The sequence below is a fragment of the Rattus norvegicus genome, chromosome 3, assembly GCF_021556685.1.
Source record: "Rattus norvegicus strain SHRSP/BbbUtx chromosome 3, alternate assembly SHRSP_T2T, whole genome shotgun sequence".
In the NCBI taxonomy this organism is placed as follows: domain Eukaryota; kingdom Metazoa; phylum Chordata; class Mammalia; order Rodentia; family Muridae; genus Rattus; species Rattus norvegicus.
Window position 1 is genome coordinate 87,338,505 of NC_141536.1, and position 27,324 is coordinate 87,365,828.

Below are 27,324 nucleotides of genomic sequence, written 5' to 3' on the forward strand. Positions count from 1 at the left end.
GGAGACACCATTGAAGCTTAGAAGAGCTTAAAGTGCCAGCACATACCACAAACAGGGTCAGGAGAAAATGTCTATATTTTTCTGAGTTTCTATTAGCAAGATCAACAGATAATTATCTGAGCATGTCTCAATGGAGACAAAATGTTCCCTTTCCCCAGCCTGAAGGGAGCAGTAGTGAGGACCTAGCATAGAAATAAAGTCTGCTGCCTCAAATAGCAACACGAAGCAGATGTGACAGGGATTCCAGAGACTTCTGGGTACTTCTGTTATCTCAGGGAGCAAGTAAAACGTGTCCACGTCCCTATCTCTCCCTGTCTGATGTAAAGCAAATACAGTCCAGCCACGACACTCCCCTGCTGAAGAGGCAGTTTCCTGACCCCAGCACAGCCTTCCCTAGAAGCCAAGACACTCACAACACAGGCCATTCCAGACACAGTTCTGGCTCCTCTAGAGCTCTGAGGTATGAGAGTCCTACCTACTACTGATCCTTTTGTTCTGAGCGATTCCACCGCCTTTTGAAGGGGTCCACCTGTGTTTAGTGTGCAAACACACTCCACTGGAAATGAACAGTGCAAGACCCTATGTGCAAATATTTGCAAACATTTTTTTTGAGCAATACACATTTTACAAATTCAAGTGAAATCCAGGTACAGTCTACGTCAGCTTCTGTCAGCAGCCTCTCGTATACACAACAGAAAAGTGGTCAGTTCCTGAAACTGGAGAAAGAGTAAGGCACCAGTGACTGAGAAGGTTCATTCCCAGAGTCTGAGAGGAAGCCTGAGACAGACAGGCTGAGAGGCTTAATGCAAGACAGGGCCGTGCCAGTCTAATACGTTCTCCTAGGCCAAAGTCCATGATGTAGACAGAACATGATATCTGGACATTCCTAAGAATGAATCTTCGCCCACAAGTGGGAAAATGGTTTCCCAGTAACTCTGCAATTAAAGTGATGAGGCCACATTCCCAGTACCATGTACGATACGGGCTGCAGCTGATTTCCATGCTACACAGAATCTTTACTGTTTTTTCCACCCGTTGGCTTCTGCCTCATAAGATCATAACAGAAACTACAGAGATTGGCACACTTCAGAAGCTCGTGTGTAGTAGCCCAACCTTCTGCTATAAAAATAATGCCAGAGCATTATATCCCAGGAGTACCAGTCAGTCCAATAGGATGCGGAAGGCCCAGGGATGAGGATCCAGGTGAATGAGGCAAGGCTGGAAGTCAGAACAACGGTGGCATGAGGAGCTGGTCACAGACACCAGAGTTGGGAGGTCAACAGGTGTTTCCCAAGGGCGTGGAGACTTGACTTGTGCCCTAAAGGAAGTAAGGCAATATTGCCCAATGCAAGAGCCCCTGGGTGATCCGTGGAGGAGGAAGGGTGTCCTCATCCTAGCCTCAAAGTAGGAATGGGTCCCTGGAGGTGGTGGCTCAGCTGAGGGAAGCACAATTCAGCTCTGAGTCCTCTTGGCTGCCACTTGCTACATCTTCCAGTTCCATTTCATCAGGACTATCAAGGATGCTGGGCTCACTGGAGCATTGGCGGTGTGGTGGTGGGAAGGTGGGTGGCAGGAGCAGGTGTTTGTCCTCGCTTCCAGACTCCTCCCCCAACCCTGAGTGCATCATGGTGGCCATAGCCAGCAGCTGGATGTCCGAGTGGGCATTGGCCACTGTGTGCCGCCGGACGCTGCCACACTTCTCCAGGTATGCCTCTCCTTCCTGTTCTGTTAGAGGGGTCAAGACCATCTCATTCAGTGGCCGGCCAACCGTGGTCATCAGAGAGGCATAGTTCAGGACGGTCACCTTGGGCCGGACCCTGGAATGCCTCCTGGCTGCAAGAGAAAAAGGAGTAAAAGCTGTGATTAGAGGAATGGGAACACACAGTGACCAGAAGCTTCTCCTGGAAGAGGGAGGGAGTAGCTCAGTCTCTGTGAACAGCTTTAGAAGGAGCCCTACTGAATGCAATGGGAAACAGGGCCATGCAGCTCTACCTGATAATACTAGATCCTGTATCAGGTCTACCGGAAGCCTAGAGTAAATGCTCACCTAAAATGTTCACTCTTCGGTGGAGTGAACGTGCAGTGCTTCCCCACCCCACTTCCTGGTGCTGTCCTGGCTTCACTGAATTGCCCTTTCATTTCATTTTAACCGTCTTCTTATAAGATATACACATTAGCCAAGGCTTCAGAATGCTACTCAGGAGGTACTGTCTGCAATGTCAGGAGGGCTGGGGAGGGTGCCTCAGTCAGTAAAGTGATTGGATTGCAAGCCCAGGGACCTAAGTCAATCCCAGGACCAAGCAACAAGGCCAGCTGCAGTGGCATGAGCTTGTAAATCTAGAGCTGGAGAGCCAGAGACAGGCAGAACCTTGACATAGGCTGGCCAGCCAGCCTACCCTACTTGGCAAGTTCCAGACCAGTGAGGGATTCAAACCAGAAACCAACCAAACAAAGATAAAACCCAGGGACTGGAGAGACTGGTTAGTGGGTAAAGCACTCGATGTAGGGACTGGTATAGGGACCAGCGATCAGATCCTCAGAACTCACGTAAATGCCAGGTGAGGTTGGTGGCTACCCTGTAATTCCAGCACTCAGAAGGCAGAAAGAGGAGATCCATGGAACAAGTTACTTAGCTAGACTACTCTGGATCAGTGAGCTCTGGGTTCAACTGAGATACCCTGTCTCCATGAATAAAGTAGAGACCACTCAAGAAAACTCCAAGTGTCAACCTTGGTCTACAACTGCTGCTTTCTTAGCACTGTGCTCCAGAAACTGCTGAAGCTTCATATGTATGAGGCTTTGTGGTACAAGGCTGTTATCCCAACTACTCAGGAGGCTGAGGCAGGAGGATCTCAAGTTAAAGGCCTGCCTAGGCTACAGAGCAAGTTCAAGACCAGTCTGAGCAAGTAAGACTCTGTCCCAAAATAAAAAGTAGAAATAAGGCCAGTGGTTCACCTCAATGGTAGAGCATTGATCTAGCATGTATGATGACCTAGGTTCAAATCTCATGACCACAAAAAAATGAAAATGCTTAGCATGCATTCTGGACTCTTGCTAAGAGCTGAACCTAAATCATAGCATACTGATATTGTTAGTGTCTACTTTAAAGAGGAGAGAAGTAAGCAACAGAGAAGTAGGAATTTGCCCAAGGTCACACAGCTCAAATACTGTCAGGCTTGGACTCAGATGAGCTCTCTATGGCTCTAGACTTTGCTTTTCCTAGTTGCCCATTCAAAGCTTACCAAAAATCTCTCTAGACAACCTCGAGGAAAGGACAAGCCAGTGGGGTTCACAGGAACAAAAAAGTATCTGTGACAATCAGTTAACTGGCTAAGGATGTACAATGGAGATGAGCCTTCAGGACAGCAGAAGGCCTTGAAGAGGGTGGAGGAGGACAACATTCTGAATGGTGAGAACAGCCTGAGCAAGCCGCTGGATGAGCCCTGGGGCCACAGTCTTGCAGGAACTCGACCTATAGGAACAACGAAGTTGCGCCCATCCAGGTGGGTAAGTGTGTGCTCAGAGGGCCCTGTGGTGCCAGACAGAAGCATCTGTGACACATGGCAGAGGCTGTGGAGAGGACAGGATAGGATGTGCTTCAGTAAAGAGCCTTAGCAGGAGGTGAAGCATGGGCTACTGCCAGAGAAATAAGCAAGGAAAGCCAGGGAGTGTGCAGAGACACAGGAAAAAAGGAAAGGCCAGCATCAGAGTAGAGGAAAGGGATGATAGGCAGGAGCAAGAATGGCAGTGATGAATGTGAAGAGGATGATGGACTGGGGACACAAGTTATTAAAGATACAGAGCTCATGGGATGGGTTGTGGAGAAACAAGAATCATGGTGACTTGGGAGAATAAAGGGACCACTCCATCCTTTGGGTGCCCAACAGGAAGCTGGCTGGTGTGCTGGAGAGGGAATGAGATACGGAATGGCAACAGACAGTAAGAAGAAAGGATTTACGCTTGTCCCCTCAGAGACACACATTTCTATAATGTTCTCACGTCATAAAAGTGGATTCTTCTAAAACTGAAATACCGGAAGACCTCACGACAGCAAGGACCTAGCTAAGGGACCATCCTCCAAACAATGCCCCTAGGAACAACTTATTTTTCATAAGTTATACAACGAAGCACTGTGCTTATAGGGAAACCCTCAATCAGCCTAGCAGAAGCTGGGCCCAGCATGCTGAGAGGACACATACTAGAAACACATACTTTCTCTCTGATTCTGAGAGAAAGCAGCCATCTGCAAGGAGGGATGTGTGCCTAGACAGAGCTGGAGAGAAGAGAGTTTTCCCATTTCAGCTGTGAACATTCACTCGCAAGAGTTGGGGATATCCTCTAGTTGGGGAACAGGTACACAGAAAGCACCAACAACACTGGTCAGAGACTGAGAATTTATATATGACTAAAACCAGGGCAGACAGATTAGCCAGAGCGGGCAGTCTAAGAAGAGAACAGGGTTGGAGCAGGGGCTGGGCCTGCAGAGGACACAGGAGAAGTTGAGGGATATGGACTCAATTTGTGTAGCTGAGACACACTGTCTTTCGGGCTGAGGGATTTTTCATGGGCCTCAACTTGCTGGAAGAAGCCCAGGAGAGGTGTCTCTGAGGGTTTCCTGGCACCATCCATCATTCACTGCAGTCAAGTGCTTGAAGGGTTCTACAGGCAGTGAATTAACAAAAGGCCACTTTGCCCGTGGCTGAAAAGAACTGAGAATTGAAGCCAGAGTAAGACTGGACCAGTGTTGTGTGGGTGTGAGCAGTTGTGTAGAACCATGCCTGCCTTAGCCTTCAGTAAACTACACTATGCAGAATGCACTTGACCGTTAAAAAGAAACACAGACTTGATAGGGGTGGGGAGAAGCCTGGGTCTACACACATAGGGCGTGCACAGAGGGTGGAGGGGAGCCGAGCTGAAGCTCTGAGCTGGGTACTGTACCCCAAAGGAGTTGCTTCACCAATGCAGTCTCTCATGCTGTTCTGCAGAAGATGAACATGAAGTCTACAGTCACAATTACTTAGAAAGCCAAGACTCACGTCTGGGACTCACAGCAGACTTCCCGCTTTTTAGAGTCGCACATTCAAGAAAAACTTCTGGTCAAGAGGAGAACATCTCTGGCCTGCTGGGAGACCCAACATTTCAGTTGGGCAGGATCTATGACCTGGCCACCGGACTACGCCCAGGAAACCAGAGTCACCTCTAAGCCATGCTAACGAGGTAGGCAGAATTATTCATCCTTTAGTGAGATATTGTATTTCCCTACCCAGAAGCCCCTCACCTGACACAATGCCAACCATTCTGAGAAAGCTGAAATTTTCCTGGTTTTTGTTTTGGGTCTTTTAGTCACTTTCTTTTAGATGCTGACTAAAACACAGGGATGTTTTTTTCTGACACACAGGTTTCCTTACTCTTTCTCCATCGCTCTTGTCCCGCCACGTGACTGCTTGCTATCACATGATGTACCCCCATTCCAGTAACTCAAACCACATGTCCCATCCCCTCCCATTTTTTCTCCTCCAGGCAGCTATTGAGATCTATACCTTGCTTGCCCTGGTGTTTTTTCTATTCTTTTTAATATTTTTTATCTTCTTTGAAATTCCATACACTGTGTTTTGTTCATATTCACCTCCAACCCCTTTCCCTAATTCATGCCAGACTCATCCCCTCACCCTCCTACAGCACCCCAGCCACCAACTTTGAATCTTTTGTTTTGGTGGGGTTTTTGTTTCATTTTTTTCAGAGACAGGCTTCTCTGTGTAGCCCTGGCTGTCCTGGAACTCACTCTGTAGACTGGGCTAGCCTTGACCTCAGAGCTCCACCTGTGCTGCCTCCAGAAGACTGGCATTAAAAGGGTGTGCCATCACCGATGCTGAGTCCTTTTTTCCCCCAATAGAGGTTTTTCATTTCAACTCCAATAAAATTGTCCTTCAACATCCTATTAAAATTATTTTATCAATGAGACTAAGAACCCCAAGACACAATCTTGGTTTCCCTGATATCAATGTGAAAAATGTCAGAGCGGAAGTACCAAGGGTATCCTGGAAATCCAGAGACACTTGAACGTGTGTGTGTGTGTGTGTGTGTGTGTGTGTGTGTGTGTGTGTGAGAGAGAGAGAGAGAGAGAGAGAGAGAGAGAGAAAGAGACAGAGACAGAGAGACAGAGAGAGACAGAGAGAGACAGAGAGACAGACAGATGTACATGCATCCATGTGTGGGCATGCAAACAAAGGTCAAGAGTTTGCCACCTGCATTTCTCTCAACCACTTCTCTATTCTTTTGGGACTGGTTCTCACCCTGCCGGGGGCCTCACCAATTCAGCTAAACTAACTGTCCAGCAAGCTCCAGGGATCTCGCTCCTGGGGCTAAAGGTATGCCACCATGCCCAACCAACGTGGATTCTGGGGTTAGGTTTTGGTTCTTACCCTTGGCAAGCACTTTACTGCCTGAAGCATAGCCCCTAGAGGAAGGTCTTGAAAAAGGAGCACTTCAGATAGCTGTGCTACTAGGGACTGGTTTATAGACTCAAGACACAGACCTCTCTAGGGTCTGGGTAAAAGAAAAATGTCTCCCATGGCTTACGCAGTTTAAGGAGAACAGACAAATCACACAGCATGACAAAGGTTTGGGTCCAGGGAAAGATTAGTAGGTAATCCTCACACCTGGAAGAAGGTGGGAGGAGGGAGACAAGCTACTCTCAATGGCCCCATAATACATGGCACAGCCTGCTTGGCCCCACCCTCAGCCCTCTTTCTTCCTCCTGCTCTCTCCCAGAAGGCCAGAGCTGGTATTCAAGCCCCAAGCAGCTCTAAGAAGGTAAGTAACTAACAGGGGACTAAACAGCTGAGCCCTGACTCTTGTAGTCACCGAGGCCCCACTCTCTCACCCTGCAGGGGCTTGCAAGAGAGGCCTAAAGTTAGCACTGCCTTCCACTCTCTAGAAGATGCTTTGCTCCTCAACTTGCTGCTAGCAAAGCCAAGATCACACGAACCCCATGGTTTGCCAAGTTTCCTGGCAGACAGTGCTTCCTTGGTGAGCTGCTAATCACCAGAGCTAATCCTCAGACAAGTCAGCTGAATGGTGACTCCCTCAGTCCACCACTGGGCTGTTTGGGAAGCCTGCAAGCCAAACGCTGAAACCTGAGCTAACAGGCAGCTTCCCACTCACGGTCTCATTTTTCTTCTTCTTTTCTTCCTTGTACCACAGATAGCAGGACCATGTCCCCAGGGGAAATGGAGTCTCCCACTGAGGAACTCACTGAGATTGTCTTCCTAGGAACTTCTGAGACCTAAAGTCTGGGTTTTCCTGGTAATGAGGCACTTTTGCAGAGCGAGGCTGGTCTGCCACCTTACCTTCCTTGACTTTCTTTTGAAAGCCTTTATTCCTTCCCCAACCAAGTCAGGCATTAATTTCTGTGAAAGCCAGCAATGGCGATTTCTTTCAGATGCCTAGAGAGGCCAAGCCAGGGCGGAGCAGTCCTTTTTTGGGGACTGGCTCCCCATATGCCTTCGATCTTCTAGACCCCTAGAATGCCCCTGCCATTGTGGGCCATTGCTCTAGTCCAGAACCTGCAAAGACCCAGACGGCCTTTGTCATGCAGAGAAGGTAGTGTCCTGCTGCGTGGGCTCTGCAGAGGGCCCCAGGGATACAAAGGACATGAAGGGCAGGGAGGCCTTTTGTAGGGGAGGAATCCAGCTTTGGACTGTTTGCTGTAGAGGAGGGGCCATAAGAGCCTCAGGAAACCCCAAGTAGCTCAGGAATTTGACTTGAAAGGTAGCACTGGGCCTCCATAAGACCTGTGTGTGTGTGTGTGTGTGTGTGTGTGTGTGTGTGTGTGTGTGTTGCTTTTCTTTTAATTTCATTGCTACCCTCCTTACCTGATACTTCCATTGTCCTCTTGTAATAAGAAAAGGTAAGGCTTTGGAGGGGATGGCTTGCACACATGTGTGAACACCACACACACACACACACACACACACACACACACACACACACACCAAACACACTCACTCCATTTGGGGCCTTGAACTGCATCACTTATCTACTGTTCTAAAGCAAGACTCCTGAGCCTAGTCCCAGTCCAGATTGGGCAAGACACTGCCACAGTATCTCTGGAGTCCAGGAGGACACATAGCAGGGAAGCAGGGCAAGTATTGACTTACAGACAATTCCGCTAGGCTCTGCCCAACAGCTGCCCAATAGCTTTCATCATCACAGGAAGCCATCACTACCTGTGTCTCAGCCAGGTGCAAGACAGGTGCTGCAGCCTATAAGAACTGCTCACTACCCCATACCCACCCTCCCTCCCTCCCTCCTTCCGTTCTTCCCTCCCTCCCTCTTTCTCTCTTCCCATGTGTTTCCAGGTGGCTTCTCTTTCCGTCCTTCTCTACCCACACCAGCACCCTCCCCGTCTCTATACCCTTTCCACATACCTGCTCCCCTCCTTCCCCCAATAAACTTTCTTTGTCCTATATCTGATGTGACTTCTTAGGGCGACACCTCAGCAGGGGCCTGCCCAGTACTCCCTTACTCCCACTGCCTTATATTACAATTTATATTTCATAACAGCAAGTCTCTACCTTTCTTGCCTGCAAAACTGGGGCATTTCTCAGACACCCCAAGATTCAGGGTAGCACCACCCTCCTTGGGTCATGTACATCTGCCAAAAGCCTGGACAGGAGTGTGCAGCACGGCCATTGGCAGGGTGGCTTTTCAGATGACGGCCTGGCTCAGGGGAGACATAGCACAGCCCTGCCTAAACTAAAATGATCTCTCATGACCCTATTGCAGCTCTTAAAATTTTTCTCATTGTCCGTTCATAAAAGTTATGTGTATATCTGTGTCTATTGCGGGTATGTGCACCCATGAGCACCTTACACGTGGGGTTAGAGGTATTGTAATCTCCCTGGAGTTGGAGTTACAGGGGCTTGTATTGGGTTCTAGAAGCTGGACTCGGATCTTCCATAAGAGCAATATGTTTGTAACCTTTGAGTCATTTCTCCAACACTTCATTTATTATCTTAATACCCCTCTGTCCCAGACTGAGTGATATATGAGTGATTTATGTGACTACTTTCACATATATGCTTATTCTATGCATATGAGCGATCTGTCTTCACGCACACCAAAACAGGCCATTGGATTCCATTACAGATGGTTGTGAGCCACCATGTGGCTGCTGGGAATCGAACTCAGGACTTCTGAAAGAGCAGCCAGTGCTCTCAACCATTGAGCCATCTCTCCAGCCTATGACTGCTATAGAAGTCTCTCTCTCCAAAGGGAAAGGAAGGTCACGTCAGTGTTTAACATGGAGGTCTGGGGTGAAATGTCTGGCCTGGGACACCTTTTGGACTAAGGAACAGAGGAACAGGATCACCTGTGCCACTATCCATTAATGAACTGACATCCTCAATGCTGACAGTTCAGGCCTGAGGGATGGTGGACTGACTGTCCAGGGCAGCTGCAGAAGCTCTTAGCTTTGGATTCTAATCCAAAGGGCACAGTGACTTTGTGCACCCAGCACAGTGTCTAGAATTTGGCCCCAGGCCAGCGCTGTTTCTTGCCGCTGGTAACTCTGCCCCTCTGAAACTCCTTTAGTTCCTTGAGCGATCCATCTTCTAGCTCTCCACAACCCTACAAGTCCTCCCAATGGTCCCTTTTGACTGGGTAGCCCACCACCTGCCCATCCTACACTTCCCCAGACAGACCTCACTTCCTCCAGGGAGCCTTCCCCAGTGTCCGGTGTGGGTGGGCTTCCCCCTCGGAGCATCTATGTAATTTCACCCTCACTGGACTGTGGGCAGGGGTGCACCTGATTTTGCTCCCAGTCCATCTGCAGCAGCACACCAGGTGCCTGGTGGAGAGTCTGAAAACATCTGCTGAGATTTCTGTGAAATGAAATGATAATGATCTAAAAACAGCTTAAAAGAGAATAATGGCCACTCTTCTGTCCCTTTCAAGACAACCTTTCAAAAACAAGGACTGGGCTGGCAGAACAGCTCAGCAGTAAACGTGCCTGTCACCAACCCTGTCAACCTGAGTTCAAACCCCAGAACACACATGATGGATGGAGAAAATGGCCTGTTCCCTGTTCTCTGACCTCCATACTTGGGTTGTGGCATGGATGGATGCACATTTATGCGCAGATGTGCACACACACACACACACACACACACACACACACACACATTAACACACCACATAAATAGATAAATAAATAAATAAATTTAATTTAAAAATGACACTGCCCTCAATACAAAGTCTCAGGCCTCGTCTTATCTGACAAAACTTGTATTTATCTTTTATTTGGGTTGGAGACAGAGATAGCTCCTCTTAAAATTCTCAAATCTACTCTGACAGGGTTTCTCTGTGTAGTCATGGTTGTCTTGGAACTCAGTCTACAGATCAGTCTGGCCTTGAACTCAGAGATCCACCTCCCTCTGCCTCCAGAGTTCTGGGATTAAGGACATGAGGTGGGCGCTGAAGAGATGGGTTAGCAGTTAAGAGCACTGTCTTCCCTTCCAGAGAACCCAGATTCGATTCACAGCAGCACATGATGGCTCAAAGCCACCTGTAACTCTTGTCCCAAGGGAATCAAAGGCCTTTTCTGGCCTCTTCGGGCACTAGACACACAAGCGCACACATACAGGAAAAACACTCATACACATAAAACAATAAAATGATTTTGTTTTTTTTTTCAGAGCTGAGGACCGAACCCAGGGCCTTGCGCTTGCTAGGCAAGCACTCTACCACTGAGCTAAATCCCCAACCCCAATAAAATGATTTTTAAAGCATGAAGGATTAGAGAACTAAAGGCAATGAAGAGGCAGGTTCAAGCTGGAGGATCAGAGGTTCAAGGTCATCCTTGGCAACATAGTAAGGCTGAGGCCAGCCTGGGCTACATGAGACCCTGTCTCAAAATTATTGCTCTTTGTTAAAGACATTACATAAACAGGAATTCAAAGCCAACTCTTTGAAAACCACTTGTTCCCTGGATATCTCTCCTGTATGTGAGACCACATATTTCAACACACTTGTTTGGTTTTCCATTAATCTGTTACAGGGATCTGTTCCAACTAAGAGCTTATGAGGGTTGAAGTAAAGTTTTTTTTAATTCCCCCATGTTGGAATCAGGCCCTGACTATGTTGGAGTTCTTGGCATAACACCGCTAACCTGCTGGCATCCTGATATCTCCCTGTGTCCCTGTCTCTGAAACGACCTGAGCCCAGACACTAATAAGGAAGGTAGGCTCCACAGAGACAGAGACAAAACAACATCCTGTTTAGGGAAGAGGCAGAGATCGGGAGACTGTCTTCCCTCAATATCTTTCAGATTTATGTGAAGGGAGTGGGGAAGAGATCAGAAATTGAACCTGTGGGCAGACTTCGGAGTCAGCTGAATGGAGCAGCCTCCTCCAATCTGTGGCTGCTGTGGTAAAGCAAATATCTCCAGAGAAACAGGACCAGGGCCAAGACAACAGTCAGTAGAAGACTCAGCCTTCCACACAAAGAGGCCCAGGAAGGACAGAGTGCTCTCTGGAAACTGCTCCTCGTCCTTTGAAGCTCAACTACTAATCCATCACTTCAGGAGGAGGCCCAAGAGAGTATAATCCAGGTGATGTTTCTTTTATTCTGCACCTTTCTCGAGTGCAAGCCACCCTGGCTTTGGAGTACAGCAGCCTGCACCGGTCTAACAAGTATGTTCGAGTACCAGCTGTATTACTGCATGGCTGTACATCAGGCTCCAGTTCAGATGCCGAAGACAGAAACAAGCAAGAGTCTGCCCTGTAAGTCTTACATCTTAGGCAGTAACCAAAGAATCTTTATCAAAAGTCTTTCACAAGGCTATTTCTACCAAGGTCATGTTTTTGTTGGGGACTATCCTACAGTATACTGTACTATGACATCAGATGTTTCTACTGAGACTGTGTAGATTGTGATCTCACCAGAAGAAGGAGCAGATCTGATTCACCTCTAGATTCTATACAGAGCCTAAGACACTGCCTGGTACTGTAGTAGCGTTTTAGCCACCAAAGCAGGAGGCCCCAGGAGAATTTATTCCCAAATCCAGGAACTCCATCCCTTGCAATGAAAGACCTGGTAGTACTTACAGAAATAGAGTAGGGACAGTAGATGAAAGATCTGACTGTAAAAGTGACAAGGTGGCTTCACAGGGTGGTGAGCTACTGTCAAGGGAAGAAATATCATGGGTGGGTTTTCTTTTTTTTAATTTTTTAAAATTTATTTATTATATGTAAGTACACTGTAGCTGTCTTCAGACACACCAGAAGAGGGCATCAGATCCTATGACAGATGGTTGTAAGTCACCATGTGGTTGCTGGGATTTGAACTCAGGACCTCTGGAAGAGCAGTCTGTGCTCTTAACCACTGAGCCATCTCTCCAGCCCCCATGGGTGGGTTTTCACTCACATGAGTGACAGGTGTTGGACTGGCTAGCTTTATGTCAACTTGACACAAGTCATCTGAAAGGAGGGAACCTCAATTGAAAAAAATGCTTCCATAAGATCTGGCTGTAGGCAAGCCTGTATGGCATTTTCTTAATAAATTATTGATGAGGGGAGGGTCCAGATCATTGTGTGTGGTTTCATCCCTGGACTGGTGGGCTTGGATTCTATTAAGAAAGCAGGTTGAGCAAGCCGTGGAGAACAAGTCAGTAACCACTCTATGGCCTCGGCATCAGGAACCTGCCTCCAGGTTCCTGCCCTGTTTTAGTCCCTGCCCTTTACTGTTTTTGATAATGAACTATTATATAGAACTGTGAGTGAAATAACCCCTTTCCTCCCCAAGTTGCTTTTGGTCATGGTGTTTCATTATAGCAATAGTAAGGCCAACTAAGCCAGGTATAATAAGAAAATATAGTTTCTGGTATCAGATACAAAAAAGCTAATGAGAAAGATCAAAGCCAAAGGAGTGGATGAGACAGGCATTATGACAGAGGTTGGGGCCAGTCTCTGAGGAAGACTGGTAGAGGGGCAGGGTTGCTGCCACATGGCCTCAGAACATCTGTAACTAACAAACCAAGATTTACGCTGGTCTTCACTAGAACAAAGTGCTGGGCAGACAATTGATGCTTCGTTTCTCATAACACGTATCATTACCCACAAGCCTCTGGACTTCAGAGCTAAGTCTTCTTACCCAGTGAGTGTGTGGGGCGTGAGCAGCTGCGGTCCCCGCTGAGGCCGAGGAAGGGAGACACCACTTGCTTCACCAGCTCCTCCAGCTGCAAATAGCCCTCACTTGGGCCTGTGGGCTCGTGAACACTCTGCAAATGAACACCCAAGACAGATAAAGGTCAGAGAAAAAGTGTCAAAGCAGTGGACCTCTGTCAACACCTGTCAATGACCCTGCCCTGTGTACAAGGCAGTGTGGCCACAGTCAGCCTCCCTGTGGTTAGAATGAAGGAAGCAGGTCAAAAAAACTGGGCACTTGTCCCAGGTCAGTAGATGAAAATGAGAGAGGGCAGGAGGCAGGAGATGGGAGAAAGGATAAATGCAAGATTTGGAGCTGGATGGCTCTCCCAGGGACATGGGGACATGGTTTACACAGAACCTTTCGAAGGGAGCAGCCCTCATTCCTCAGCACCTCTGACAGGCTGCCTAGTGAAACATAAATGACAAGTTTTCCTGGCCCTTTCCAAAATGAAAATGCAGGGCCCTGAATGGAAAATCAGTAAGTATGTTAAAAGGGAGATGAGCGTCTATTAAAACAGACACTGAGAGTCAAGTGGATCTCTGAGTTCAAGCCTAGCCTAGTCTACAGAACAAGTTCCAGGACAGCCAGGGCTACTTAAAGAAACCCTGTCTTGAAAAACCATGCATGCATAGGTACATACATGCATGCATGCATACATACATACATACATACATACATACATACATACATACATACAAGTAAACTCAGTTTAAGAAGTAAATCCAGAAACTGGACCTTTCAAGAACAAAATCTTGGTTCACCCAGAACAGTATAGGTAGCATAGTTCCAATTCTCACTCTAAAGATGAGGGGTGGTGAAGCACAATGATTATCCCAAGAGATGACTCAGTGGTTAAGAGCACTGTCTGCTCTTCCAGAGGTGTTGAGTTCAATTCCCAGCAACCACATGGTGGCTCACAACCATCTGTAAAAATGGGGTCTGATGACCTCTTCTGGTGTGTCTGAAGACAGCTACAGTGTACCCACATACATAAAACAAATAAATAAATCTTTTTTTTTTACAAAAAAGAAACTTGCCTAGTATAACACAGCCAATAGATGACAAAAAATTAAAAAATAAACAAACAAATTCCCAAGCTATCTGGCTATGAGCCCATTCGTCCACCATTTGTTACCAGGTTAGAAAACAGAGAGAAAGCACAGAAAAGCCCAGAACAGGAGAAAGAAAGACCTAGAAAGGGGTTCTAGGTGTGTTTCTAGGTGTGTTTCTGCAATCCAGCATAGAAGGCATCATCAAACTTGCATCTGAGGTAAAAGCCAGGTGGCAAAGACCCAAAGACCAGAAAGGAACAAGGGACTGAACGGGAAAGAAGGGAGACTCCGGGGGTCTCTGTGCTTAGCCAGAAAGATTATCTCCTCAAATTCTCAAAATTGGTCCTGAATGGTTTCCCTTTAAAAGCTAAAGCTCACTACAGCCCCAGAGTTTTCTGCGGAGTGAAGCGAGTGGGGCCGACTCCTGCAGATTAGGGATCTGTGGTTGAGATGTGGTGCCCAAGTAAATGGGTTTTCCATTGCTCCTTTTCGGCTGCACCAAATGAGACACAGATCCCTGGGTGCTGGATAGTTTAAGGAAACAAGAAGCCTGAAGAGGCTAGAGAATATCAGCAGAGTTTTGCAGTCTGGGACTAAAAAGGGAAGAGACAGATGTGGAGAAAGTGACTATTGGGATGAGCTTGACTGTGGCGCTGGAAACAGGCGTGGCGACTCTCCACACCCTCTGTTCCAGCTCCACTCTCCCTGAGCTCAAGCAGCAGAATGCTTAGTGTTGGAAAGGAGCATGGAAAGCAAGCAAGCTGCTAGACTCAGGAAGACACGTGAAGGCTGGCCCAAACCGGAAACAACTGGCCCAAACCAGAGACAACTGGCCCAAAGCGAGACAGCTGGCCCAAACCAGAGCGGGACACTCAAGGCAGTAGGAAGGCAAAGGAGCCAGAACCAGACCTCAGAGCAGAGTGAACCAAGCCATAAAACTACCTTTATTAGGTTTCAAGGCCTAGAAACATTTTTCTTCTTTTATTTCTTCCCTTGATAATTCTCATCAGCTTCTTCTTTTCCTCCAAAAGAGATATAACAGGAAAAAGAGGTGGCAAAGGGACGAGGCAAGAGGGATGATAACACAGCTTGCAACTGAGTGGCTCTCCAAAAGACATGGCCCATGAGGACATCCTCGGCCTTCTATCTCACTGCCAAACCACTCAGGACATCACAGCCTATGAATAACAACTTTTCATGGCCCAGTACAGAACAAAGGAGCTGATCCCTACAATCAAAAATGATTAAGAATGTTCAATGGGAGATGGGAGGCTACTGAACTGAGCACCGGTCCCTCCAAGGACAATGTCACACACCTTGCGTCTTGCGCAGGGCCCCTACTCAAGGCCTCCCTTCTCCTCTGGGTGGGACCCCTCGAGAAGAGGAAGTCTAGTATAGCACAAGCTGCCACTGTATTTTCCAAGAAGGGGGAATTGGCTCAAGAAAGTTTGGAAGACTGATGGAAAAGAGAGCTGAAGTCTGAGAAAGGCTCTTTTCCCTTATTATCAGAGTCAGGTCATTTTGGGAACATCACGTCCAGATCTCACGTCCCTGGGGAGCGTCAGACAATTTACAGTACACTCCCTGTAGCAGGAGTAGTTCCAGAGTCGATTCCCTGAACACCCTATTCAAACTCCAAAGCTTCTGCTCCTTGGGCCCTAGAAAACAGATTTGGATGGAACTACATTGATTGCTGCCTTCTTCCCTGCCTCAGCTCTGCATCTCCCAAGGGAGAAAGGGTCCAGGAGATCTATTTCCAGGAAGCTAAGAGGGGAACGATGCCAAGTGCCCTGCCCTGGAGTGTAACCATCTTAGAAGTTCTAAGGGTATTTCCAATACCTAGAGGGAGGCAGGAAGGAAGACTGAGACGTGAAGAGAGCAGAAAAATCAGGAATAGCTGACTGGCCCAGCTCACACAGTTCAGTTTATACCCCCGAGTGAGTTAGTTAACCTCTCCGACCCTCCAATACCTTGATGTGAGAAAAACAAGGTCCACAGTGGGAACTGTTTCGTTGCCCGGTTTCCCAGAACCGCCACACAGCCATGGGGCTTCTCGACCTGGATTCCATGCTTCCACAGGAAGAAGCTATCCTGGGCTCAAGCCAAAGACCTTGGGTTCGTTATAACTGGCTCCATCACTTTCTGAGCCATGCTCAATGAACACCTGCTTTTATGACCAAGGATGCCGAGGGCACAAGAACGAGGAAGAAGCTTAAGATTTGCTCTGACTGCTCCAGACACCAGTGTTTAGAGCAGAGAAAAAAGGAGCACCAAGACCCCAGCCCTGCAGGGACCGGGAAGGCCACAGCACCAGGTCAGCATTAGTCAGATTCTGTGTCTGATGGAAGGATGGAGGGGCTGTAGGCCTAGGGACACATTTGAGTGGATTCCCTAAGATCCGCTGAAAAGAATCACGTGTGCACAGCTTGGTGGGTAAATGGGACAGGTCAAAGTAGATGTAAGTTCTGGTATATCTTTAGAGACCTTAAGGGGGTGATGCCATGTATTGTTGGGTTGATTCACACAAAACCTAGAACCTCAAAAGGCCTTTGTTATAGAAGCAGGTCCTCCTGCCCCAGTTCCAGATGGGGAAGATCCTCACAAGGCAGCCATGACCACAAATAGAAAGATGCGTGGTAGTTAGCTCTGATGGGAACAGCCCCCGGGCAGCATCTCTGTGAGGGCTTTTCTAGGTTAGGTAGACCCATCCACCTCATGGACAGAGCCATTGCCTGGGCTGGGGTCTCGGGCTGCATAGAAAGAGGAAGGCAGCTGAATACCAGCATTCGCCCCTCTCTACTTGCTGATAGGAGACACAGTGTGGCCAACTACCTCACCTTCCTGCTACCGTGCCTTCTCTGAGCGATGACTGTAAACTTAAATGAACAGTTCCCCTTTTACGTTGTTTTTCTCAGGTGTTTTGACACAGCTAAAGAGGAAGTAAGTAATACTGGATGGGTGTTATAAGTGAAAACAGAAACAGAACGTGGAGCCCAGCTTCTTAACCTCACTCCTAGAACCCTCAGGGGCTCCTTTTCCACACTCCATATTTAGGAGCTAAGCTCTGAGTTCACTATGTCAGATGTAAGCTTCGGATACTTTGCCACACCCACCCTTCTCTTCCCTTCTACAAAAAGGCTGATTCTAGAACGATACCCACCCTTATCTCTAAAATGACCCTTTCCCCCTTTCTTATTACAGGAAAGGGGAACACGCAGAGAGATAGCCCCAAGATAGTCAAAAGCACAGTAGTTAGGGGAGATGGGGTTGGTGAAATCTCATCAGTTATCAAGAGTGTGATGGAAGGACCTGAGACCTACACACCATGGGAAAGGGCTCCCCTGGGCACTTTGGTCTCACCTAATCACATTCAAGGTCAAGGTTGATTGGACAAAGGGGATCCCCAAGTCCAGCGTATATCAACCAGATAGATCCCTTACCTGCAGGAGGAAGCAGGATGCTCACAGTTCTGCATCTTTAATCTTACTACCTCTTACCAACTGAGAAATTTCACTCAACTGCATAAATGTCCTGTTTTTGTTTCCTTGTCTGGAGCATGGGAAAAACAACAACGCTGACCTCACAAAGTGCTTATTTGGACTGTTGAAGAAAAACAGAACATTTATAGTCCTGGTGCCTGCCCCTGGCAAACAACCAGAGCCCGAGAAGTGTTAGCCCATCTTCCTGCTGCTGATTAAGATTGGGATGAGAAGACAGGACGGAGCCGTCTGGGTAGTGTCTCTCTGGAAACAAACACCATGGCATGTCCCATCTAATGTGGTCCAAATAATTCCACAAACAGAGAAAGACAAAGTCCAAAAGCATCCAGGCAGGGTCACAAGAGACAGCATTAAAGAAAACTAAGAAAGAACGAACAAGAAGTGACCAGAGCTCTGAGGCCTGACACGGTCTTGCTCCTTCATGAAGCCCATCTAGGAGTTCTAGGTCTATCTTGACTCAACTGTGGCAGATACTTTATCGTTGTTTGCAGTCCTTGGCTCCTTGACATTGGTAAAGAGTGCAGAAGGATGGCTACTCCTCACTAGCTGGCACCACAATGAACAGCTACTTTTGTGCTCAAGACTCTGGGCTGGGTGCTGAGGGCGCAAGCAGGAGAAGAAAGTTTAGTATCTGTCTTGACTGTCCCAGACAACAGTATTCGGGGCAGAGGGAATGTGGGCACCCAAATCCTACCCGAGGGATGGAGAAAGCCACAGCTACCAGGAAATCAGGTTCCAGATGTTCTTCCCTTACTCTAATACTGGCCCTGAGTATAGCAATAGGGTCCTAACGGATGCACAGCATAGGTACATGGGCCGGTGAACCAAGAAACATGGACAGACAAGCAGAAGGCACGGCTCAGCTACACTGCTCTGCTCTGTGACCTCCTCCCCACCTCCAGCCTGGCAGGATCCTTTGTCTGATTGCTGGTATAAGAGACAGGGCCCCTCGGAGCTCACCTGCAGAATGAGAAGCATCTGTATAACAGAAGAAGGCAACTTGGACTGTGACAACAGCAGCAAGTCACCCAGCTTCACCTTCAGCAAGACCAGGTCCCGGAAGCCCAGCAGGGAGATCTGGCGGATGGTCAGCTCCTGTCCCTAGGGAAGAAGACAGGTGGAGGGGTGAGAGGTGAGTGCCTGTTGAATCCCCACCAGCCTCAAGGAGTCCAGGGCAAGTGTTCACAGTGCACTCGGGATGGGCTGGGACAGGCATGGGTAAGGCCTGTGGGCTATCCCAGAAGAAGACCAGGCTCTGGTTTCCTCTGGCATTAAGACAACCCGCCTAAACAATCCGAAGTCAATAACAGGGGCCATACTGTCAGGAGAGTCCAGTGGGTGGGAAGGAGTAAGAGAGAGGAGGGCGGGAAAAGAGAAAGATCACCGCTCTCTCCTTACCAAGGCTGCTCCCTCAATCTCATCTGTTAAATATTTAAGTGCTCATCCGATAAATTCTTACACAATCACAAGTAACTAATACAGAAGTAAAGCGTGTGTGGAAGGAGTGTGGCCACTTCAGTGGCTGGGGTAGCAGGCCAAGTTGGGGGGTGGGGGGTGGGGATCAAAGTGCCAATAGTTTGCCTTTGCTAGGCTCTGTGTGCTAGGCGGACCCTAAGCATTTAGATGTAAACAGTGAGACTAATCACCATGAATTGGCTGTGGTTTGTGTGTGTTCTTCTTAAACTCATCTACTGGAACCCTGGGATTTGGAGAGGCATTTTACAGTTTTCGAAGATTATGCATATGTGTGTGAAGTGGCGATAAAGCTGACCAGCCATGCACTGCTCTGATTAAATATGACTCATCCTTGTTCCTGGGACGGGGTTCAAGGTAAGATCAGTCTTGGAAAGAGCAGCAAGAAACAGAGACAGTTGCTCTCTCCAATATGGGTGATCATCTTCCAATCAGCCAACACCTCTTCAGAGCTTCCACGATGCTGTCTATCTGTAAAGATGGAGACTGGATTCTCCTTAGAGGCCCGGCCAGGCTGTGCTTCATCCATGATGTTAATAATCTTCTTCCCCCTACAATCCTCGATGCCCTCCTCAAAGCACACACCTGAGACCTTGCAATTTATACCTCAAGGTTTTACATTTTTCTTTCTATACCTTTAAAATGATTACAAATAAAAGGTATTGTTACTTGATCTTTGTTAGGTCTCAGAGAGTATCTATATGCAGAAATAACCATCATGCCTTAGCTCAGGCTGAACTAGAGAAGGATCTCTGACTGTCAGATAAAAGTCAGAATTCCTTAGGAACTTATGAGATGGGTTCCCACCAATCAGAAGGGACAAATGGCTGTCCACTGACAGGTACCTGTGGCTGCATATTAAAGCCCATGCTGGCCTTCAGGCTCCCTCAGTCCCTACTCACAAGTACTTGTTATATATCTCAAAGCTCCCACACTAGCCTCCTGGCCCTTCTGCTAGCTACCAGCCTGTTCCAGATCCCTTATAATAGCACCGCCCCCATTCTCTCTTATTCTCTTTCTTGCTGTTTTACTAGCTTCCCTAGCCCTGGACTATGTCCAGTTTGCTTTTGTTCTTCTTGGCTCTGGACTCTTCCAGATGCCTCTGATGTGTTCTCTCTCTCTCTCTCTCTCTCTCTCTCTCTCTCTCTCTCTCTCTCTCTCTCTCTCTCTCTCTGTTTCCCTCCCTCTCTCCCCTCCCTCTCCCATAATAAAAACCTTCCACTAACTGGGGAGCAGCCATCGCAGTGGTTTCTTTACTGCACCCCTCATGTATAATCTTTCTCTTTCATCACCTAAAGAGTTGGGAAGCTGGTATTACCCATGCTTGACAGCTAGATGACAAGGAAGGCAAGACCCAGTGACCCAAAACTGCCCCTTATTACTCTGTTTAGGCCAGGCTACTTAATAATAAAGGCTGCTGGGGGCTGGCAGAAACTATCCAAGTTACGTGATATCAGTAATGGAAGTGTTTGATTTCAATCATAGGAGGCAGAAACAGAGGAGGCAGGCAGACTTTTTGAAACTAGCCTGAATGTCAATCTGGAGGGAAGAGGAGAAAGCAAGGAATAGGAAGGCAATTGCAGAAACCCACTATCAGCCACTGCAGAACCACTTTGCATAATTGGTCTCTCCGGGAAGCCCCAGAGGCTCCCCAGGCACTGGAGGCCTCTCCACTTGCCAGCCACAGGGATGGTGGCTCTTGACTGTTTTGTTTTGGATTTCATTTCTAAATCACTAAGTAATTACTATTTCTAGGCTACTATCCAAACAGTTAGGACACGGTTAGGATGAGCAGAAGCCACCTTCTGTAGCATGCTTGGTATCCATAGAAGAAACCACTCTTCCAAGACTTACGTTTATCTTCTGGACTTTTCTTGACTGTCTCTACCTCTAGAAAATCACACACAGAACCTTTAAACACACAGAGGCCATGCCTTTATTTAGCTTAGTGTAACTTGGACACCTTTGCATATCAGTGCACCACGCTGCTCTCCTGCCCCATACTACTTTAAGAACATTTAGTATTCCAACACGTGAATATACTCTAACTGCCATTGCGTCAACTGAAATGCCTCCCCAACACAACAATTCTGCAATAAACCTGCTCATCCACCATACTCTGAACACTTCTGTGCGTGTACCCAGACCACTACCACTCAACTTTCACTGTCAACATCTGCCTTTAAAACGGGATGGAGAGATGGCTCGTTAAAGTGAGTGGTGAGCAGACATGAAGGCCTGAGTCTGAGCCCCCAGAATACACATTTTAAAAACCACACGAAGTCTGTAATCTCAGCACTGGATAGGCAGAGCTAGGGCTTCAGGGTCAGTTAACCTAGCCAAGTCAGGGAGATAACAGGTTCAGTAAGACCGTGCTTCGAAAAATATGCAGTCAGGAAGGGCACCTGACATGGGCCTCTATCTAGCCTTTACCTGTATGTGTACACACACACACACACACACACACACACACACACACACACACACTATGATCTTGCCACATTGCCCTCTCAAAAGAACACACTGACTTATCTGTATCTGAGAGCACATTTTCCCACACATTGGAGAATATGGAGAGAAAACATGGTAGACATTCAAGAGTAACCCATTCCAAACACACCTGCTTGGCCAAGCCAGGGGGAAAGAAGAGATACAAAAATTTAGGGCAACTTCTCAAGTCAACCTGCTTTTCTATTGCTACTCCGCCCCTTCCCACTCCATCTCCTTTCCAGAATGTTCCCAGCAGTACCTCTTCACACAAGTGACCTGCAGTCACTTGGGAGTGGGCTAGACAGCACTCTCCTAGAAAAGATGAGAGACTTGGCCTTCAAACCTTCCGAGCTAAGGTTAAACAATACATGCTCAGGAAAGGGAGAGTCTGCTTAGTAAATGATCAGAGGGCTGGCTGTACAGCATCAGCACCAGGTACTTCCTATGTGGAAAAGTGAGCTCAAGCAATCCTAAGACCAGAGTGTGAGGTGCAACTTACGTCAAGACTGTCCTCAGTACCCCATACCTGTGTGTGCAGACAGTGCACATAATGTGGAGATTACATCGACGGTCTCAGCAGACACAAAGGCCTTTTTTATGTACAAACGCTGGCCTCCCAGGCTGTCAGGAAAAGCAGTCAACAAGAGAGAGGAGGTACCTGGTTTATACTAACAGAAACAAGCCAATCACTGCTTCCTGAGACTACCATTCATGGCCACTAACTAGGACCTGGGCTGTCCTCAGACTCTGATATGACTTCACTTCATAGTAGATAAGAGAGAGGACACCTATTCATCCAAAAGTAAAAGCAAGTGCTTGTAACCTCTGTGCTTGAAACAGAAAAATCACTTCCACATTACCCAATGTACAGGCTGCCCACATAGCGTGCCTTCTGCCTTGGTGCCCATTTGTCACGGATCTCCTCAGCTCCTTTGAATATTCTGCCTAATATTTTGAATCCGGGTCTCTCCCTCTCCATTTCTGTTAGCAAATAAAATGAGTCAGCATAGGCAGATGCTTCAAGGTCCACAGGGAAGAGAGTGGCCAGGTGGGTGGGCCACTGGCCAGGGGTGAGAAGAGTGAAATGAGAAGTACCATGTACCACCAGATCTTATCACCTCTTAAAAGAATCAAAAGAGAACCATCCTTAGGTCTGCATGGCTGTGTTCCTGCCTGTCTCTGAGTCCCTCGGCACCCATCCTGACCCACACGCCACATTCTACAGCCACTGTCATGTCAGGGCAGCTGCTGCACAAATGACCCTGAACATCATCTTCCTTTGGGTTAAACAGATTGAACGCAAGATGTTGTGTTTTATAAAAAAGAAAGAACAGGATATGTTGGTATGGTGAGGTGTGTGTGTGTGTGTGTGTGTGTGTGTGTGTGTGTGTGTGTGTGGTGCTCCTGTGGGCTCCTGCTGAGGCATCCCTTCCCCCTGAGGTACCAGCCATACGACAGATGCGGTATGGAATAGAATTTATTTAGGACATGGGGAGGGGAGTTGAGGAGGGAGTAGAGATAGAGGAAGAGGGAGAGGGAGAGGGAGAGGGAGAGGGAGAGGGAGAGGGAGAGGGAGAGGGAGAGGGAGAGGGAGAGGGAAGAGACTGGCCAGAAACACATGGAGAGGGGAGAGGGGGAAAGGGAGAATGGGCAGAGAGAAAGAAAGTGAGGAGGGGGCCAAACACCCCTTTTATAGTGAGCCAGGCATTACCTGGCTGTTGCCAGGTAACTGTGATGTGGAGCCTAGAGGGAATGCTATCACAGATGCTGACTAAATTCTTTTTTCATCTGTACGTATATCAGAATGCATTATTTGTCGTTTATATAAAAATCAAAGTTAAGGTAACACCTAGCATTTTCATTTGCTACCCTCAGGTGTGTCTTTCTGAGGACCTGCTGCTTGCTAAGGGGTGACACCTGCAGGTGAGGGGGTATCTGTGGGTGCAGGCACTGAGGGTCTCTTAGCACTGGTTCAGAGAGCATGATGAGAGGAGCAGACTTCAACCAGGCTGCTATATGCATTGTGTGCAGGGGATGTGAAGGCAAGTCTGCAACGGGAAACGACATCCCTTAGCAAAATTTTAAATACCGGGTATGGAGTGCAAGCCATCCCGTGCTCCTTTGAAACACCGCAAGTGACGTGCAAACAATCTCCTGGAGCCTTCACTGTGGAATAAGGAAATTCCAACCATTGCTGATGGCTCTGTTTCCAGTCTGCCTATTACACTCACACTTCAACAAAGCAGAGCAGGAAAAGCCTTAACCCCAGGGGGAGGAGAGGAATGTGAGCAGGCTGCAGGTATGTGCAAGCAATTTGGGGGAGAACTAGCTCACCAGTTAAGCTAGATTGGCTGGCCAACAAGACTCAAAGATCTATCTGTCTGTCTCCCCCAACCGCTGATATGCAGCAAAACCGACTTCTAAACAGGAGATGAGGATCTCAATTCACAGACTCACGCTTCCATAGCAAGCATGAGGCAAGAGTCTCTGCCCTAAATCTCACACTCTAGAAAAACACTTACTATTGTTATTACGTTCGATTATAAGCACATCTTTGTTTCTTTGTGTAAGTTTGTGCAAATGAGAGCTGGAGAGATGGCTCAGTGGTTAAGAGCACTAATTGCTCTTCCAGAGGTCCTGAGTTCAATTCCCAGCAACCACATGGTGGCTCACAACCAGCTATAATGAGATCTGATGCCCTTTTCTGGTGTGTCTTAAGACAGCTAAAAAAAAAAAAAAGTTTGTGCATATGAGTGTGGGGCCATTGAGTCTGGAAGAGCACATTGGATGCCCTGGACCTGGAGTTACAGGCAGCTGGGAATTACCCAACCTGGGTGTTGGGAATTCCAGCCAGGGCCTCTGTAAGAACGGTGCAAACTCCTAACTGTTATGCTATCTCATGAGCCCTAAATCCCAATCCTACGTTTTGCAGAGACGGGTATGCATTAAGTTAAATACCCTTGACATGCCCACACTCTAGAGCTCCAGCCCGCACATCCTCCTACCCAGCATGCCATGTAGCTCTCTGAGAGTCTATCAGAGAACAAGGAACATTATCCTTTTCCACGACTTCAGGACAACAGCAATTTGCTTAAAAATGTGTTTCAGGGGGACCAGCAGGAGGGGGAGGGAGTAGGGAGGAGAAGCAGAGGGTTGGGGGTGAGTGAATATGGAGAAAGTGCACTAGACACACATGTGCACTAGACACACATGTGCACTAGACACGCATGTGAAGCCATCCTGATGAACCAACACTTTCTGATCAATGTGCACTAACAAGGAACTTTAAAACTGCACTTCAAAGAGAAAGCCAGTGGAAAAGACTGGTGGGTTAAGGAGGAAAGAGAAGGAAAAAGAAAACCCACCTTGTTCAGAGTGTGTGTGTGTGTGTGTGTGTGTGTGTGTGTGTGTGTGTGTGTGTGTGTGTGTAATTTCAAAATCATGAGGTTAACAAGGACCTACAAATTGCTGGTTGTATTTAAGACCCTCCTCTTCACTTGAAGCTAGAGGGTAAATATAGGCACAAAGAGTTCTCAGAAGGCCTCTGGAGCCCTTTCTAACCGAAGTGCCCCACCTCCAGACTGTTCCCCTCTTAACAAGAGGCCTGATCACCTAGGTCAGTGGAGGAGACAGGCTGTTGCATCCCAGTAACACTAACCTGAACCGGATAAAATATTGCCTGCAGGGTAGGGAGTGTCTCGGTGAAGAAGTGGTCCCAGACTTCAGCCAGAACCTCAATGCGATTGTCACCTACACACAGGAGAGAAGACAGGAGAAAGGAGAGAACCTGTCATTACTCACAGAACAGGCCACAGGAAGGCTCCTTCTCAGAAGTAAAGTCGAATATACTAGGGAACTTGTAGCTGGGAGCTACTAACACCTGGGGAGCATAGCCACAGTGCTACAGGGTCTTTCTACCCTCAAACTTCTGCAGAAAAGGGAGAACATTTAAGACCACATGACAAACATTATCCATCAGTAGGCCCTGATACCCCATCTTACAGGTTCAGAGACACCAAGTAACTAGACCAACAATACACAGCTCAAAGGCAAAGCCGGGGTCCCTGACCTCACATTCTTTACCTGTTCTGATGATTGCTAGCAGTTAGACACTGATCTGTTTGCACAGTTATACACAGCTGTGTCTGTCTGCGTAGTTATATACTGGTTGGTTTGCACAGATAAACAACAGTCTGTGTGCACAATTATACACTGCTGTTTGCACAGTTATACACCCTTCTGTTTGCACCATTACACACTGCTCTGTTTGCAGTTATATACCGCTCCATTTGCACTGTTGTTACACACTGTTTGTAGGTATATACTCCAGCCTGATTCTGGCCTTGAACTGTCAGGTGAGATGTAGACAGGAGATCTAGAGTATCACTTTCACCCACTGTCACACTGAAGCTGAGAGGCACCTCCTGACCGTGGCTGCTCACCCGGGCACCAGGAAGCCAAAGACCACCCACAGGGTACAGTACACAGGCCACCTCATGCCACTGAAGGGATGTGAGAGGAAGAGAGCCTGGTTGAGGTGGCAGCTGCTTAATGACCTAGATGTCAGAGCTGATGGGCTACTACTTTCTGCTCATTTTGAAACTGGGTCAGCCAAGACAAGATACCAAGAGTTGTGTTTGGCAAAACACCATTAGTTCCACGGAACGAATCTTGATAGAGTCGTTTAGTGTCTTCTGTCTATTAATTTAATGGCCAGTAAGAGCAGTGGCTGGGGAGAAGGCACAGAACAAGGACAGAGCTAGTCGCTAGCAGCTGCTGGAAGGTCAGGGTGGATACAGACCGTGTCAGCCTCTGCTTTCCCTGGCAAAGCACTAATCCAACATTGCTGGAACCATCCAGCTAGAACTTGAGAGTCCGGGACATGTTTGTCCTTTGTACACTTTATGTGCAGAGCACCAAGCCAGACACATCAACAAACCACTATGGAAAAGCCTTCGTGGCCAAAAATGGCAAGGGCCAAATGTGTAGGTTTTTGCAGATGCCAGGTCACTGAGGGGCAGGAGGCACAAATCTGACCCAAAGAGGTGACATTACAGGGCAAGCCTATCTAGTTAGTAGGAGTAGTTTCCATTTTCTCTTAGAGAAAGGACACTTCTACAATATGGGACACACAGCCAAGAGGATCTGTCTCCTTCTCCTGTGTCTTCATCCTCAGCTAGATTTCCCTCTGTCTTTGGAGTGTGGCTATTCAGGTTTGAGCTCGGCTCCTCATATCAGCACAGAGCCTCTGCATGTGATAATAATTCTTCTGCCCCAATTTTTCTTTCCCACCTCCTCGGCTAACTTGCCGGTTAACCCTCCTAGTTTCAGATAAGACTTTATCCTTACAGGCTACACACCCCAAACACTAACACACTCACACACGACTGACATATTTTAATATATGATGATTTGATTAGTCTCTGTTCTCATTTCCAATTTAGCTCCCCTGGAACCTACCAAGGAGCTGGCATCCAATTACTGACTGATCAGCCACACAGAATCATCTTTCAATATAAGCAGTACTTATTCCCTCTCGGGATGAGGTAGGGACATTTAGTTCCCTAAGTCCAAAATGAACCCCAAAGAGGGGTGAAGGC

The 27,324-nt window shown here is 47.7% G+C and overlaps 1 protein-coding gene and 1 long non-coding RNA gene across 5 annotated transcripts in view; one reads left to right on the forward strand and one right to left on the reverse strand.

Annotated features, from left to right (window-relative positions):
* Positions 1–580: 580 nt before the first annotated feature.
* Positions 581–27,324, reverse strand: part of Prr5l (proline rich 5 like) — a 173,209-nt gene continuing 146,465 nt past the window's right edge. For 3 of the 4 annotated variants that reach the window (XM_087653268.1, XM_087653269.1, XM_087653267.1), the window contains exons 6-9: positions 25,383–25,474; positions 18,722–18,862; positions 13,153–13,279; positions 585–1,833 (exon numbers count right to left, since the gene is read on the reverse strand). In XM_087653268.1, the coding sequence (XP_087509394.1) occupies positions 1,433–1,833; positions 13,153–13,279; positions 18,722–18,862; positions 25,383–25,474 (761 nt within the window). In that variant the 3' untranslated portion in view covers positions 585–1,432. 4 annotated transcript variants of the gene reach the window in all.
* LOC147995601 (uncharacterized) lies at positions 11,487–19,912 on the forward strand. Its single transcript, XR_015684514.1, has 2 exons — positions 11,487–11,783; positions 17,817–19,912. It is a non-coding gene; the product is annotated as an uncharacterized LOC147995601 (long non-coding RNA).